Source organism: Aspergillus campestris (genome assembly GCF_002847485.1).
Source record: "Aspergillus campestris IBT 28561 chromosome Unknown P168scaffold_11, whole genome shotgun sequence".
Classification (NCBI taxonomy): domain Eukaryota; kingdom Fungi; phylum Ascomycota; class Eurotiomycetes; order Eurotiales; family Aspergillaceae; genus Aspergillus; species Aspergillus campestris.
This window is the reverse complement of record NW_020194346.1, coordinates 589,391-603,808: the sequence shown is the minus strand read 5'-3', so window position 1 is coordinate 603,808 and position 14,418 is coordinate 589,391. Positions and strand designations below refer to the sequence as shown.

The window sequence follows — 14,418 nt, the reverse complement described above, 5'->3', positions numbered from 1 at the left end:
TAATTGACTGTAGATCTCGACGTGGTTGTTGGTATAGATAATATAATTATCAACTGGTTTGTATAGTCCAGTTGGTCTGCGACCGGCAAAGCGAACCTCGGATGCAGATCGGCCGTGCGCGCCGTCTTCGCATCGAAACCCGTTAGACCAGAGATCAAACTACGTTAAATTAAATTACTCCTTTCCCTTGGCGACCCCCTCTCCCAGTCCCTCGACTTCCTACAACAAGGGTCAACAATCCCTTTACCTAGTCCATGTGAATCATATCTCGATTCCTATGCCCAGTCCATCCTACCGCCCCCTATGGACGATGACGATGCTTCTCCGCATACTCCACCAAGCGGGTGCGACAATATTGCCCCGATCCTGAACTCTCCCACCGCCGTCTCCTCTTGCTCCGCCTCAACATGCGCTCCTGAACTCTCCGACAGCACGCCGCTCGCTTCCGCCCACGCTATCGTTCATCTAATCCAGTGCCCGCGATGCTCACAACCGCTTCAGACGCCACTACGGCTGCCCTGCGGAAACGCGCTATGCCGATCTTGCCTCCCGCCGATCCGCGACCGCCCGGGCATCTCATACCCCGCGATTGAGGAGCGGAAACGCGGGTTTACATGTTACTGGGAATACGAGACTGGGTGCGATGGGGAGCATTGTGTGGGGGACTGTGGGAGCGACGTTTTGTTGACGAAATTGGTGGATGTCTTCGAGCGAGTCCTCGGTGGGTCGCCGCCAGCAGACACAGACACAGATACAGACACAGATACAAACACAGGCTGTTTAGCCGGGGATGGTTTCAAGGTGATGTGGGAATCGGGGGTGGGAGGGCAATTGCGGGAGAAGACGGTGACGGGTTTGAGTGGGGGGCGGGGGCTCCTCGAAGGCATGTACGACCTTGTTCGACGGGGCCAGTTCGACTACGATGCTTCTGGGGTTGAGTATGAGTGTTGTGGGGACATCGACCAGGGCGAGGAGTCTCTGCAGAGGTTGAGGGAGGCTGTGCGGAGCGAGCTGGACTGCCAGGTTTGCTACTCGTTAATGGTGGACCCGTTGACCACGCCCTGTGGACATACGTTCTGTCGCAGCTGCGTTGCCATGGTGCGGAGCAACAGCGACCTCTGTCCTGTGTGCCGGCGCAAGGTGAACATGGCTTCTTCGCTGGACTCGGAGCCCCTCAATCAGCGGATCTCCGCCCTCTTGGAGATCCTGTTCCCGGACCAGCTTGCCGAGCGGAGGGCAGCTCTAGCGTCGGAGGCGGCGGACACGGACGGGGAAACGAAGCTGCCTCTCTTCGTGAGCTCGCTGTCACTTCCGAACATGCCGACTTTCCTCCATGTTTTTGAGCCGCGGTATCGTCTCATGATGCGAAGGGTGATGCTTAGTCCGTCGCGCAAGTTCGGCATGGTGATGCTCAACCGTGCGCGGCGTGTGCAGCCCGAGCTGGGAAGATCGCATTTTATGCAGTACGGCACGGCCTTGGTGGTGGATCGGTACGAGCTGCTTCCGGACGGAAGGAGCCTTGTCATTGCCACGGGAGTGTCCCGCTTCAGGGTGACCAGGTCGACCGTTGTGGATGGTTACCATGTGGGAGACATCCAGCGCGTAGAAGATGTCTCGATCACCGAGGAGGAGCGGCAGGAAGCTGTAGAGACGTCATCCGCCGTTGCACCGCCCTCCGCAGGGGATACACCAACGGAGAATCCGTTAGAGTCCATGTCGACGCAGCAGTTGTTCCAGTTGGCGCTAGACTTTGTCCGCCAGCAACGCGGCAAGGCCGCACCGTGGCTCCATCCGCGCGTTCTACTAGCCTACGGAGATGTGCCGAGCGATCCTGATCGGTTTCCCTGGTGGTTTGCCAGCGTCTTGCCCGTGTGGGAAGAAGAGAAATACGCGCTTTTATCGACAACTAGCGTGCGAGAAAGACAGAAAATTACTGCCAAGTGGGTGAGGAAACTGGAGTCCCGGGAATGGTATGTACGATTACTCTGCGTAAAGTCGTCTCTGGCTGACAAGAACCTTTCCTAAGGGCCCCCCGCTCTCGTCCGTCTCTAACGCCCCTCCTATGGCTGGCCGTCCCCCTGGTTATCTTCTGCTTTCTTCCTATGGTATTGGGCCCATTGGCGTCAGTCAAGTCATTGCCGTCTGTTAGCGTCCTCACGTCGTTCACGCCGTTTCCTCTGTCGGTTTCGATCTCGTTTGGATCAGCTGGCTCAGGGACCTCTGATAGTCGCGAAGCTCGAGCGCAGGGCAAAAAATCCGAGACCTACCTTTCCCAGACGGTCGTCCTGGGCGTGTTTTTGGCTATCTTCGTAACGCAGGTCTTTGTCAATGCCGTCCAGGTTGTCCGTTCTCGACGGCTAAGAGCCCATCCTGCGCCGGCCCAGCAGCCGGAGAGGCCGGAAACTGAGGCCGAAAGACAGACACGGATCAATCTACAAGAAATATTGGGGATTGACACTACGGATTGAAGATGCTTGGCATTGGACTTTTGAATATTTTACGTCAATTTTCCTCACGGAAAAGCGTGTCCTTCCCCCCCCCCCCCCCCCCCCCCCCCATGCCTAGACCCCCTTCCGTCTGGATGAGTGGGTCCGGCCCGATAGCAAGGGACGACCCTATCGATGGCGGTCAGCGATTCCAACGTCAAAATCAAACCCCAGGCGGCATACTAGATCCCCGAGCAAGGCCGTCTATTTGAATCAGGCAAGGCTGCACATGAAGCTGTGTTCGCAGATTGCCACCGCGCTTCTGCGCGCTGTGCATCGGTGATGGAGCACAAGTTCTGGAACGTCGCACACAATTCTGGAGGGATCAACCGCCGATCAGCCAAATGTCTTGCTCAGGGATAAGGGTCGCCTTTAGCTCACGCGAGGAGGGTGACAATGGAGGCCAGGGGGTGTCCATCTCCAGTTGGGCGGAGTGGGGCGGGCGTCTAAACTCTGGGCGTTTTCTATCATGGAATGCGGAAGCCTGCAGATCAATTTCGGCGGTTGTGAGACAAAGAGATATACTGTACTGAGTATATAGATTGTATAAAAATCCCAGATATATTTGTGCCTAATATGGCGCCATCAACCAAAGGTCGCAACGCTCCCTTGCGTCGCATAGGGCTATTCCTGGTGGATCTCCAATAATTGACGAACTGCTCGATTGGCGTTGTTTGTTCTCAGGCCGGGGCCAGCGGTACGAATGACCGCCGCCCAGATCAGTCCAAATTTCAGATGGCGCAGGAGGTCTCTGACCTGTCTAGCGCCACCGGGAAACGGTCCTCATTATATCCCCAGGTATAGGTAGTCTGTTGGAGTACGGGAGGATAGTCTCCTGAAGACAGGTGGAGGATGACTTCGTATAAGCAAGAAAGACCTGGAGAAGAAATGACAAAGAGTTTTTTGATCGCTCCTGCAGCGTCCGTATGTGGGGTGACATCTGAAGGGACGTTTCGCTCTGATAGAGTGACTGAGGCACGAGGCTTGCTCCGATTGGGTTATGTTGGTTCGCTTGTCACTTCTCAACTCTCGCGCTCGCTTTTTATCCTACTTTTATCCCCTTTTCCTTTTTCCCTTCTGTTTCCTCTTCCTCTCTTCTTCTTGTGTGTTCATATTGTTGCTCTCATACCAGCTGTGGCAGCTCTTTCGAAGCTCACGTTGAATTGGGGTAAGTTCAATGGATTGTTGATCTCTCGCCCCCTCCCTCCACAGTTCGAGCTAGCTCCTTGGAGCTATCTATTTATCCTTGACCTATCAATTATTGTTCTCATCGTCTTCTCCCTAGCTGGACATTTCTATCTGTCTTTGTTCCAGATCACTGGTCACTATGTCTGCTTCATATATTACTGTGGAAAAGTCCCATTTCGAATATTTACTCCAACGGTAAGCTGCTAGCCCGTGTTTGATACTGTGACACTGGTCGTGGATGAATTGTGCACGGGGTGTGAATGCTATGCGTTGCTACTGTTTTTCAACAACATCATTCCCAGCGAGCTTCTTGCCCCTTTTCATCCAATATACACTTTAGGGACATGTGACTAACTTCTCGTAGGGCCGATTCTGTAAGTCAAGCAGCCCGTTCAGGTGGCTCGTCTCTGATCAAGCTCGCCGTCTAGAACCATGCGTCCTCAGACGTGAGCCCCGACGTGGTGACTATCGCCAATGCAGAATATAAACGTCTGGTAAGCATTAGATTTCCAAAATCAGCGGCAGCTTATGACTCCATCTAATCAATACCGGATCAGTTGCAAGAGTCGCGCCTGTACAGTACGTGGCCCTCCAGGTGCTCTGGTCGCTCATTGTCGACGGGGTACACGTTGCCATGTCTCTCGTCTCACCCCTCTGCTAGCTAAACTGAAAGAATCTCTGTTGAAAGGTGGCCTTTCACCAGAGACTCTGAATGTAAGGAACGCTATTGCCCGATGTGTAACGTTGGCTGATCTGTCTTCAGATGTTGACCTATGGGGGTCCCACAGTGGATGTTTCCGACTCTTGTAATTCCGTGGCTGGTCATGAGAAACCAATGACGTTCAGTGAACCCTCTGGAAGCCCGACTGGACAAAGGCGTGGCGCTTCCGCCGGTAACTATAGACAGACCGGTTATGATGACGATGATAATAGCGACGAAGAGGACGATGAAGTCTTGCTGAGATCACATGAAACCAATGGGAATCTCGATTATGGAGGATCTTCGATAAGCACAGAATCCTCTCCCTCCCCCGCAGATCAACGTACCGTTCTGCTCCGCGGTTTACCTGATAAGGTCACCCATAAAGATATCGTAGATGTTATGCGGGGCGGTGCTCTTCTCCACATCTATCTGCGGGCGCGAGAACATTCGGCAAGCGTATCTTTCGTGGAGGAGCCGGATGCCCAGGAGTTTTTGAATCATTGCAAGACGTACGGTCTTTACGTGGGTGGAAAACGGGTAAGTGCTTTCAGCCCGGAGAAGATGAAAAGAGCTACACTGACAGCCCCCAGACGGAGGTACTGTGGAACGACCGCCAATTCTACCTGCCCCCATACGTCCGCGCCAAGGTCAAGAATGGGGCGTCCCGGAACCTGGTCATCTACAATGTAAAGCCCAACGTCACCGAGGACTACATCCGTCGGGACTTGGAGCATATTCACAACTTGATCGTTATTACGGTTACGTTCAAACTGGGAAACGCCTACATCTCGACCAATTCCATCCACAATGCGTTGTTCGCGCGGTCCTGCATGATGTCCAGATTGACATACAAGGGCATGCGCATTGGGTTTACACCCGACGAATGCACCGGGCCCCTGGTCAAAGCTCCGACTGGGCCGAAGAGCGAGGTGCAGGCGGCTGTGAAGAAACCAGCCGCCGTTCCCAATCGGTTCCAGCTTCTATCCATGGAGGAGGCGGATAATGATGACAGCGATCAGGACGGTGTCTCGAATGGATTGCATGGGCTTTCTCTGGATGGCACTAATTGGGCTGACAGACGCATTTCTGCTTAATCACTCTTTTTCCAGATGCCCTTCTGGTTGTTATTGGATGGATTTGTTTCCTTCAATAATTACTTAGCGCATGGGGCTGGGTTCTATTGTGTGCGGTTTCCAACGAGACTGCAAATGACAGGTTCAGAGGAGAGTCCGAGATTTAGATGGTCTTAAACAGTGGGAATTATCTTGTGCAGTGGGGATGGGCATAGGGGGGATCCGAGGTGAGAGATCAACAATGGTGATGTACATGAGGCAGCTATAAAAGCTACAATAATACATAGTACCTTGGCGATACAATATCATGCAAAAGACAAGTAGACATCAAATCATATAATTAACTTCAGTAACAAACAGAGCGAGTAGATCAATCCGAACGTAAGAAATTGGGTGATATTGAGATTCTGGTCTACACTAAAACCAGGCGAGACCGAGCCAGGATCGGACCATAACCATAAATCCACTTGCCCCATTGCACCATCAAACCATGATCGCCAGCGGACCGAGTAAAGCTTTTTTCCACTTTTTTTTATGTTCTCGAATCACTCCCCCGATACACCAACAAAGCAACCGTCAAAGATTCTTCTTTAATTCTCTTGTTTCTATTTCCATCTCCGGGGGAGATAACCCCATTTAAAGGGTTAACGGGCAGAGAGATCCGACGATGGGGATGATAGACGGCGGAAAACAGGGAGTAGAAGACCAGAAAACCCCACCCCTGCGCCCCGAAGATAGAGAGACCAAGAGAGCAGCATAAAGAAAACCCTTAACGGTAAGACTTCTGGTAACGGGCGCGGGCACCGCGACCACCGAACTTCTTGGGCTCCGGGCGACGGTTGTCGGCGACGAGGAGGGTACGGTCGTACTGGGCGAAGGCCTGCTTGATCTGGTTCTTGGAGTGCTCATCGACGAACTTCTGGTAGTAGGCGACGATGGACTTGGCGATGGCCTGACGGATGGCGTAGACCTGCGAGGTCTGACCACCGCCCGAGACGCGGATGCGGATGTCGACGCCGGCGAACTTGTCGGCACCGACGATGAGGAGGGGCTCGTAGACCTTTATTATTGAAGATATCCAGTTATTTTGTGTTCTTCCTTCTTTCCCCATTTTTGCTTCTTGTCGAGCAAGTGTCGGGTTTGATGTGGAGTGCTTGTGCATACCTTGAAGCGGAGGATCTCAGGCTGCACCAGGGAGATGGGCTTGCCGTTCACCTTGATGAGACCCTTGCCTTGCTGTTTTGATCGTTAGTTACTGCTCTTGTATATAGACGCTGTTCGTGTGTTGTGTTGTCGTGGCTATCCCGTCGCCATTCGCGATCTTCCCTCCAGAGCCATATGATTCTCCTTTGTCCTCATTTCTTCTTGCTTTTTCCCTCTCGTTCGACAGGCGTTTCACTCATGCAGGATGGGAAGAAAACAGGTGGTAAAGTATCGAGCATACCTTGCAGTGGGCGACGGCGGTGGCTATACCAAAATTCAAGTCAGCATTTCACATCCCTCCAGAACCAAAATCGCCAGCGAAAAAAGGCGAAAAAGTCAAACGCACCCGTCTTCTTCTTGCCGAAGCATTGCACACTCGGGACGGAAGCCATGTTGATCGGATGGCGGGGGGGGAGTGTGTCGTTGGTCGTCGCAGGCTATCGATCAAAAAGAAGTTCGTCCTTCGACGTCTGTAGTCAGTGATCTTTCCGTGCGGGCGCGATTCGCTTAGCGAAAACCCACGGGTGGGCGCTAGTCCCCTTTGGGAAGTAGGGTTGCCCGTGTGTCACGTGCATCACGTGATGCGATCCGGAGAAAGTTGGGACCTCCGTTTGGACATCATCTGCGTTGGGAGGATTTGCTGGTAGTAGCTGAGCGGTCTGTAACTATCTACGTTGGTGGACGACTCTCTTTTGGCCCCACCTTGATATTCTCCTCTACCTTCTTTTGATACTGTATACTTTTTTCTTCTAATTGATTGACCCATCCCATCCTGGGCCCGTCATCAACATGTCGCAAACCGTCGGCAAGGTCGGTATCCCAGTCCCTCGCATTGTTACCAATCGCCCTCAATCAAAACAAAGCTAAAGCAAAGATTTGATAGACTCGCCTCGCGTACTCGCGCGCATGGCACCACATCGACGTCGGCACCGACGAGCGCACGCTGGGCCGGCTCGCTTCCTCGATCGCGCTCTTCCTCATGGGCAAGAACAAGCCCATCTACGACCCGTCCACGGACTGCGGCGACTACGTCGTGGCTGTCGGCTGCCACGACCTGCGCACCTCGGGCAAGAAGCGTTTCCAGAAGAAGTACTACACGCACAGCACCCGGCCCGGTAGCCTCCGCAGCATGACCATGGACAAGATGTTTGAGAAATGGGGTGGTGGTGAGGTGCTGCGCCGTGCGGTGCGTGGTATGCTGCCGAAGAACCGGTTGCGGGAGCCGAGACTGGCGCGGTTGAAGAGTTTGTCTTCCTTCTCAGATGCTTGCTATTATGTAGTTGGGTATGATGCTAACTTTTTTCTGTTATAGCCTTCGAGGGTGTGTCTCATCCTTACAAGGAGAATATCATCAAGCTGGGACATCAGCCGTCTGTCATTGGGTCCATGCCTGAAGTGCAGCAGGCTCTTAAGGAGGCCAAGACCAGTGCATAAATGTTTTCTATGTTCTCTGTATATTTGTCTGATTATCATGTACTATTTACCTTACCGCTAGCGCATGGGTGGGAGTTTTTTTTTCTGAAATTTCCTGTGTCTACTAGATTACACAATATCATCTACAGTACTCGTGTATTAAAATAAGTGATTGAAATGCGAGATACCGGTCCCGCTGTTATATAGTATATACAGCCCAAACTCCGACAACAGAAGAGATGCTTGAATGTTTTGAAGGACTGCAAAGAGATTACAGCTTGGCCTTGGACGAGCGACCAACCGTGCACTTGATCAAGCCGTTGGGGTCCGATTGCGGCGCGAACACCTGCGCGTTCTTGCCCGTGTTCTGGAGGCCCTTGTGCCAGTCGAGGTCTACACATATTAGCAAAGCCCTACAGAGATACAGGAGAAGGAGGGACATACTGATCTCGAAGTAGTGCTTGTTAGGCAGCGCATACTCAACCGTCTCAACGAGAGCCTGGCGAGCCAGAATCTGCTCAGACATCTTGTACATGGTGTTCTGAACACTGGCGCTATTATCCTCAGCAAAGGTCTTGAGGGTGATCTCACGGGCCGCCTCCCAGGTAGCGTCAAAGTGCTGCACATTAGCGCGCACCTCGTCGAGCCCGGAGAAGCGCTTCCAGCACCAAGCGGCATCGACATCCGTGCTGAGGATGCGGTCCCAGGTCTCCTTGAGGGTGGTGTACTCGTCGCGAACGAAGCCCCAGAACTGCGAGTTGGTGCTCTTCAGCACAGTCAGGTTGTTCAGCGAGGAGCGGATGTCGATGCCCTTGCCCTCGACCACGTCCACCTCGACGTTGCGCTTCTCCTCGCCGTCGCGCATGAACGAGTGAGGGTGCGGCTTGCCGTCGATCGTCATGCGCGTCCAGCGGTGCGTGATAATCTTGGCGTGCGCGGCGTGGATGTGCGCGTACTTCGTGACGAAGTGTGTGCCCAGGATGGAGCCAAACAGCTCGGGGGGAGTTACTGGGTTCTGGCGCGCCAGGATGTGGATGGTGTTCTTGACGCTGTCAGTAGCGACCACCACGCTGTTGTCGGCCTTGGTGTATCTTTTCGTTCAATTAGCTCTCATCACATTGTTCACAAGAAGGGAAAGACATACGAGGTTTCGATGTCACCCTCCAGAAGGACTTGGACGGTCATCTCCACCACGGTCTGGATGCCGGTCTTCTCGTCCTTGTGGACTTTGAGGACGCGGACATTGTCCTTGCCGTAGCGGGCGGCGGCGAGTTCAGGCATGGTAAAGTGATTGTGGGAGAGCCCTATGGGGAGAAGAGGAAAGGAGTTGAGCACAGATTACGAAGGAGAAAGAAGAATCTAGGGGTCAAAATCGTGAATGGATCCAGGCGGCGCAGCAGGTGTTTATAAAGGGTGCCGGGGGGATGAAGGCCATCGGCCAACTCCGATGCCCGCGTGTGGAAAACGGCCGCGGCCTCCTTATCGGACTGTCGCTATCTTATCGGCGATTAGCCTGACATCCGGATCTGTATCATTATGTCAGCTTCATAGCATATCTTTATGCCATGCATCTGAAGTCATTTCGTCTTCCACGTTCAGCGACAGATCCCTCCTGATGCTATTCAGTTCGTAATATGTACAACATCATTTCTATTCCCATCATCCTGGTCCTTGACTTGTTCCCTAAATGGTCGTATCGTATCAGCCAGATCCTTGTTCATTCCCGAATTGTGCAGCGCCCGGATCGACTAGTAGTCTTGATGGATCCACCTCACCTCAGCCCGGCTTCAGCTCCCCACTCAATGGCATCTGAAAATTGAATACTTCGACACTCATATATTCACCCAATTCCTCCATTTGACTTTCTATTATCTTTTCCAGCACAGAAATATGTGGTCCTCTACCTCAGCCGGGCGAAAACGCCCACCATGGCTGTTGCGCTTCCGTTCGTCGACTGCTTTCATCATCGCTACAGTCTGGATATCGTCATTCGCAGTAAGTATACTATACCAGCTATTCACTTTCAGCCAGACACTCCGCTCACCTTCTTAGGAATATTTCCTCTACGCCATGGTGAGCACTTCATGACCTAGGGCATGATCCAGAAACCCCACTAAACATCCAGATTGTCCCCGTCATGCCAACAGCCCTAGTCGATCGCGCCAACATTCCATATGAAGATCGTCCGTCAACCCCACTAATTCTTTCCACTTCTTTGATGTCTAGAATACAACTGACAATGAACAGGAGAATACTGGGTGAGCGTGCTCCTGGTATGCGAAGCCGCCATGGCTTTCATCTGCTGTCCGATATTCGGCTACATCATCGACGCAGCTCCCACCCGCCAACTGCCCTACCTGCTAGGTCTGATCCTGCTAGGCGCCTCCATGGGCATCCTAGCAGCCGCGCACACGATCCAGCTCTTCATCATTGCCCGGATTCTTCAGGGTGGCGCAACGGCCATGGTAGCCGTAGCGGGCCTAGCACTGCTAGCTGACTCGGTGGCATTCGACAATCTCGGCCAGGCCATCGGGTACCTGGGTTCGGCTGTTGCGCTGGGCTTCCTACTCGGACCGCTGCTAGGCGGACTGGTGTACGATGTGGCAGGGTACCATGCTGTGTTCGCAATGGCGTTTGTCATTGTCGGGGTAGATCTCGTGATGAGAGTATCCGTCATCGAAAAGAAAGTTGCGCAGCGATACCTGATCACTGAAGATGGGGAGACCCCGGCTTCATCCCATCAAAACCAGGTCTCTTATCAGACATTCGCGGAGCCAGCCCCACCAAGTCCAGACAATGGAAAGCCACGACGACCGGCTTTGTTCCTGATCATGCAACAGCCGCGGGTGCTCATTTCTTGTTGGGCCTTGCTAGTCCAGGGTCTCTTCTACTCGGCTTTTGACTCGGTGAGCGATGCCTCCAAATCCATCATGCTCCAAATCTATCATGAGCATGACTAACCAGAGCAGGTTATTCCCATCTTCGTCGAAACGCGATTCGGCTGGGGACCATTCGGGGCAGGAATGGCATTCCTCCCATCGGCATTCACCGCACTGTTCGAGCCATACTTCGGTACATACATACCTTTTCCATCCTCTCTAACCATATCTTGTCATCTCTCATCCACCCCTCTCACCCTCACATTGTTCAATCTCAAAACCTAACGATACAAAAAAAAAGGCTCCCTCTCAGACCGCTACGGCACGCGCCTCATAACAACCCTCTCCTTCACGCTCCTCACACCCCCGCTAATCGCCCTCCGCCTCGTCGACTCCAACACAACCGCGCACAAAGCCCTCCTCCTCTCCCTCCTCACAGCCGCCGGGCTCTGCATGAACGCATGTCTCCCCGCCCTCTACGTCGAAACGCAGCAAGTCCTCGACGAGATGGAGGCCGCTGAGCCCGGCCTTTTTGGGGCGAAGGGAGCCGTGGCGCAGGCGTTTGGCGTGCAGACGATGGCGCAGTTTATGGGGCTTTTCTTGGGCCCGATGTGGGGGGATTCGTGGATAGTAGGTTTGGGTGGCCGGTTATGTCGTTGACGTTGGGGGTTTTGGCGGCTGGAACGGCTGTTCCTGTGCTTTGGTTGAGTGGTGCGAGGGATGATAGAGATAGGGAGGGGGAGGGGGATAGAGGGGAGGATGGGGAGGGGGAGGGGGAGAGGGAGGGGTTGCTTCGTGGTTGAGTGTCTTGTCTAGGTGTTTATTTATGTATCTATACATGTATGTATAATGATTAATCTCTAATGTTCGAGTACGGGAATGTCGACGAGTAGTAAACACCATATGTCCATGTAAACCTTTCACTACATAAGTACCGTTCTCCCAACGTACCACCACCCTAGGATACAGTATAGATGTCCATCGTAGTGAAAACAGGAGCATGTGAACCACGCATACCTACAGTGCATAGATCCATACAAATACACCCAACTTAATCCGTACCAAAACCCATGCAACACAATGCACGAAATACATACATGCATACATGAGATACAGCCTTGTCATCGATCAAATCATGTACAATCGCTGATTAGAGATAGACAGAGAAAGTAAACAATAACCAGGGAGAACCGAGAATATGACAAGAAGAGAAGAAACCCGAACAAGCACATCTTTTCTTTCTTTCTTCTTTTCCTGTTGTCAGAAGACTCCCCTTTCGCTCACTCACCTCCCCAAACCAACCCAACCCCAAAGCTAACCAACCAAACACACCACCACTAACAAGACAAACAAAAAAAAAAAAAAACAATCCCAAACGCCAACCCCATGCTCTCTAACACCCCCCATATTTTTGACTCCCGAGAAGGGCAAAGAAAAAAAAAAGAACCAAGAAAAAGACAGCTCTTACGGCCTAACAACCTCACAAACTCAACTGATCAATACTCCCTACCCGCCCACTCCCCCCAAGCCTCCCCCCACCCTTCGTAACCATCCCGAGCCGATAAAACCTCTCTTCCCCGCCAGGCGTGCGACCCCCAATATACCACTTCTCAGGGCCGAGAGCGTCGCGGAAGCCGCCGCCGCCGCCGCCGGAGCCGCTGGAGCTGTCGCTGCCGCGACGGCGGCGGTCGTGTGCGTTTGTGTTGGCGATGGGGATGGGGGTTGATGAGGAGGATGGGATGGCTGGGGTAGGGGGTGGGGAGGCTGTTGTTGGGATGGGTGAGTCGAGTGGGGTGCGGGTGTGGGAGTGGGGTCTGGAGGGGGTGTTGCTCCTGCTGTTGCTGCTGCTGTGGGATGATGGTGGTGGTGATGGTGGTGGGGATGATGGTGAGGGTGGTGGTGGTAGTGATGTGTAGTTGTATTTGTGGTGGTGGTGGTGGTTGCGGTGGCTGCGTTTGTGGTGGTGGTGGTGGTGGCTGAGGAGGAGGACGACGAGTCCGGGGTGGTGGTCGCAGCGCCAGAAGCGGCCTTTGTGGCTATCGCTCTGGCGCTTTGAGAGATCTGGGATGAGGGGCCTGCGCTTGATTGTGTGGCTGCTGTTGAGGTCTTGTAGGTTGACTGGGCGCGAAAGGCCGCTAGGAAGTTGGCGAGGAATGGGCGGTTGGTTGTCATGTTGATTGATTTAGGTCAGTTCGTTGTCTTGATCAAGACAGACGAACTGAACTTTGGATGGATGTGGTTCGAGTGCAGGTACAGTAGTGGTGTCGTCGGTGTATAGGCAGAGTTACGACGAAAAGACGATGACCATTGAAGATATATGATAGACCGAGATAGAAGAGGAGGTGAGATCGGAAGAAAGTGAGCAGCCGCAGTTTTCTCCGTTTTCCCCGAAGGTTCCCGTTGGCATCGGCCTTGTGACAGCCAATCACCAACTCTCCGCGTTTACCCTGCTGGTGGTATGGTGACGTCGGTATTCTCGATGTATCAGATGGATTATGTTCTGTCGGTTATCTCTGTATAAGGTAGTTTGTGCAGACTGAGTCGATTAAAGAGAGTGCAACGATACTAATATCGACACTTTGATAGGACGAGTAGATTAATGGCGATCGATGGGCAATTCCCCCACACTGGGGCGATGTCATTATCTGAGCCCCCACCTCCACTCCATCACATCCACCTCCACAGCAAAGGATAACCCATGCCACGAACTAACTTCTCTCTAGGGAATTCCCGGGTCCGTCCACGGTCAACACAAACCATGTGACTAATTCACCTTCCTACAGTGCCTACAGCGCCTACAACTGATAAAAATTCAGATGATCAACCAAGCACAGTATAATAACAAATCTAATCATTCCCTCATTATCACAAAACTCCTAAACTCGAGGTCTATATTCTAGCTTTTGACACTTCCTGGGTTTCGGGCCTTCGCGGGCGTTCCCTTTCTTTCCCCCTTCCTCCTCGTTGACGCTTGAAACACACCGCAATAATCAATGACAGAAAATAATAAAACCGTAGATGCACGAGATTGACACACAATACAGGAGGCGGAACACAATCAGATAGCCGACGTATGAAAACAACACCCCATGCGTGGACCGGACAAGTCCGGTCCACGCATGCCACCAGGCGGGCTGGGCGCATAACCCAACACCACACCACACCACGTATGAATCATGATGTCGGCCTGGTGGGGGTAATACCAGGTGGTCCTGGTCAATCGGAGAGAATGACAGACAGGACGAGTGTCTAAAGACACAGATGAAAAGACAGAAAGATGAAGATGATGAAACACTGGAACGAAACATGCGGCAAAACACCTCGAAGCAAAACGCATATGTCCGAATAGAACACACAGAGTACTTACATGGGCGGAGAAGGGAAGAGATCAATCGACAGGCGCCATCCGCGTGCATGTACAAACCCGCACTGGTCGGGCGGCTCCAGACAGACGACCGACATGCAGTCGCTGT

At 52.8% G+C, this 14,418-nt stretch overlaps 7 protein-coding genes across 7 annotated transcripts; 4 read left to right on the top strand and 3 right to left on the bottom strand.

The window, feature by feature from the left end:
• The first annotated feature begins 199 nt into the window (after positions 1 to 199).
• On the top strand, positions 200 to 2,512 carry P168DRAFT_306685 (putative ATP-dependent protease (CrgA)). Its single transcript, XM_024839048.1, has 2 exons — positions 200 to 1,970; positions 2,027 to 2,512. Exons 1-2 carry the CDS (start codon positions 304 to 306, stop codon positions 2,466 to 2,468), a joined length of 2,109 nt encoding a protein of 702 aa, XP_024690119.1. The 5' UTR covers positions 200 to 303; the 3' UTR covers positions 2,469 to 2,512.
• A 1,323-nt stretch (positions 2,513 to 3,835) lies between these two features.
• Positions 3,836 to 5,750, top strand: P168DRAFT_292625 (RNA-binding protein). Its single transcript, XM_024837623.1, has 6 exons — positions 3,836 to 3,869; positions 4,039 to 4,048; positions 4,103 to 4,168; positions 4,232 to 4,388; positions 4,438 to 4,914; positions 4,968 to 5,750. Exons 3-6 carry the CDS (start codon positions 4,149 to 4,151, stop codon positions 5,469 to 5,471), a joined length of 1,158 nt encoding a protein of 385 aa, XP_024690118.1. The 5' UTR covers positions 3,836 to 3,869; positions 4,039 to 4,048; positions 4,103 to 4,148; the 3' UTR covers positions 5,472 to 5,750.
• Positions 5,751 to 5,760: 10 nt separating this feature from the next.
• P168DRAFT_292624 (40S ribosomal protein uS9) lies at positions 5,761 to 7,069 on the bottom strand. The gene is made up of 4 exons (XM_024837622.1): positions 7,000 to 7,069; positions 6,895 to 6,917; positions 6,615 to 6,686; positions 5,761 to 6,510 (listed from the first exon to the last, which is right to left on the bottom strand). The coding sequence occupies exons 1-4, from the start codon at positions 7,043 to 7,045 to the stop codon at positions 6,220 to 6,222; spliced, it is 432 nt and encodes a 143-aa protein (XP_024690117.1). The 5' UTR covers positions 7,046 to 7,069; the 3' UTR covers positions 5,761 to 6,219.
• Positions 7,070 to 7,288: 219 nt separating this feature from the next.
• P168DRAFT_258122 (mitochondrial 54S ribosomal protein uL13m) lies at positions 7,289 to 8,213 on the top strand. The gene is made up of 3 exons (XM_024834586.1): positions 7,289 to 7,463; positions 7,537 to 7,897; positions 7,966 to 8,213. The coding sequence occupies exons 1-3, from the start codon at positions 7,443 to 7,445 to the stop codon at positions 8,085 to 8,087; spliced, it is 504 nt and encodes a 167-aa protein (XP_024690116.1). The 5' UTR covers positions 7,289 to 7,442; the 3' UTR covers positions 8,088 to 8,213.
• Positions 8,214 to 8,337: 124 nt separating this feature from the next.
• P168DRAFT_312656 (urate oxidase) lies at positions 8,338 to 9,347 on the bottom strand (the record flags this gene model as incomplete). The annotated part of the gene is made up of 3 exons (XM_024839589.1): positions 8,338 to 8,459; positions 8,511 to 9,157; positions 9,211 to 9,347. The coding sequence occupies 3 exons, from the start codon at positions 9,345 to 9,347 to the stop codon at positions 8,338 to 8,340; spliced, it is 906 nt and encodes a 301-aa protein (XP_024690115.1).
• Positions 9,348 to 9,696: 349 nt separating this feature from the next.
• Positions 9,697 to 11,679, top strand: P168DRAFT_329481 (MFS transporter). Its single transcript, XM_024841477.1, has 6 exons — positions 9,697 to 10,061; positions 10,119 to 10,139; positions 10,192 to 10,249; positions 10,314 to 10,972; positions 11,036 to 11,138; positions 11,247 to 11,679. The coding sequence occupies exons 1-6, from the start codon at positions 9,957 to 9,959 to the stop codon at positions 11,603 to 11,605; spliced, it is 1,305 nt and encodes a 434-aa protein (XP_024690114.1). The 5' UTR covers positions 9,697 to 9,956; the 3' UTR covers positions 11,606 to 11,679.
• A 772-nt stretch (positions 11,680 to 12,451) lies between these two features.
• On the bottom strand, positions 12,452 to 13,117 carry P168DRAFT_284278 (uncharacterized protein; the record flags this gene model as incomplete). The annotated part of the gene is made up of 1 exon (XM_024836120.1): positions 12,452 to 13,117. The coding sequence occupies one exon, from the start codon at positions 13,115 to 13,117 to the stop codon at positions 12,452 to 12,454; it is 666 nt and encodes a 221-aa protein (XP_024690113.1).
• Positions 13,118 to 14,418: the final 1,301 nt, after the last annotated feature.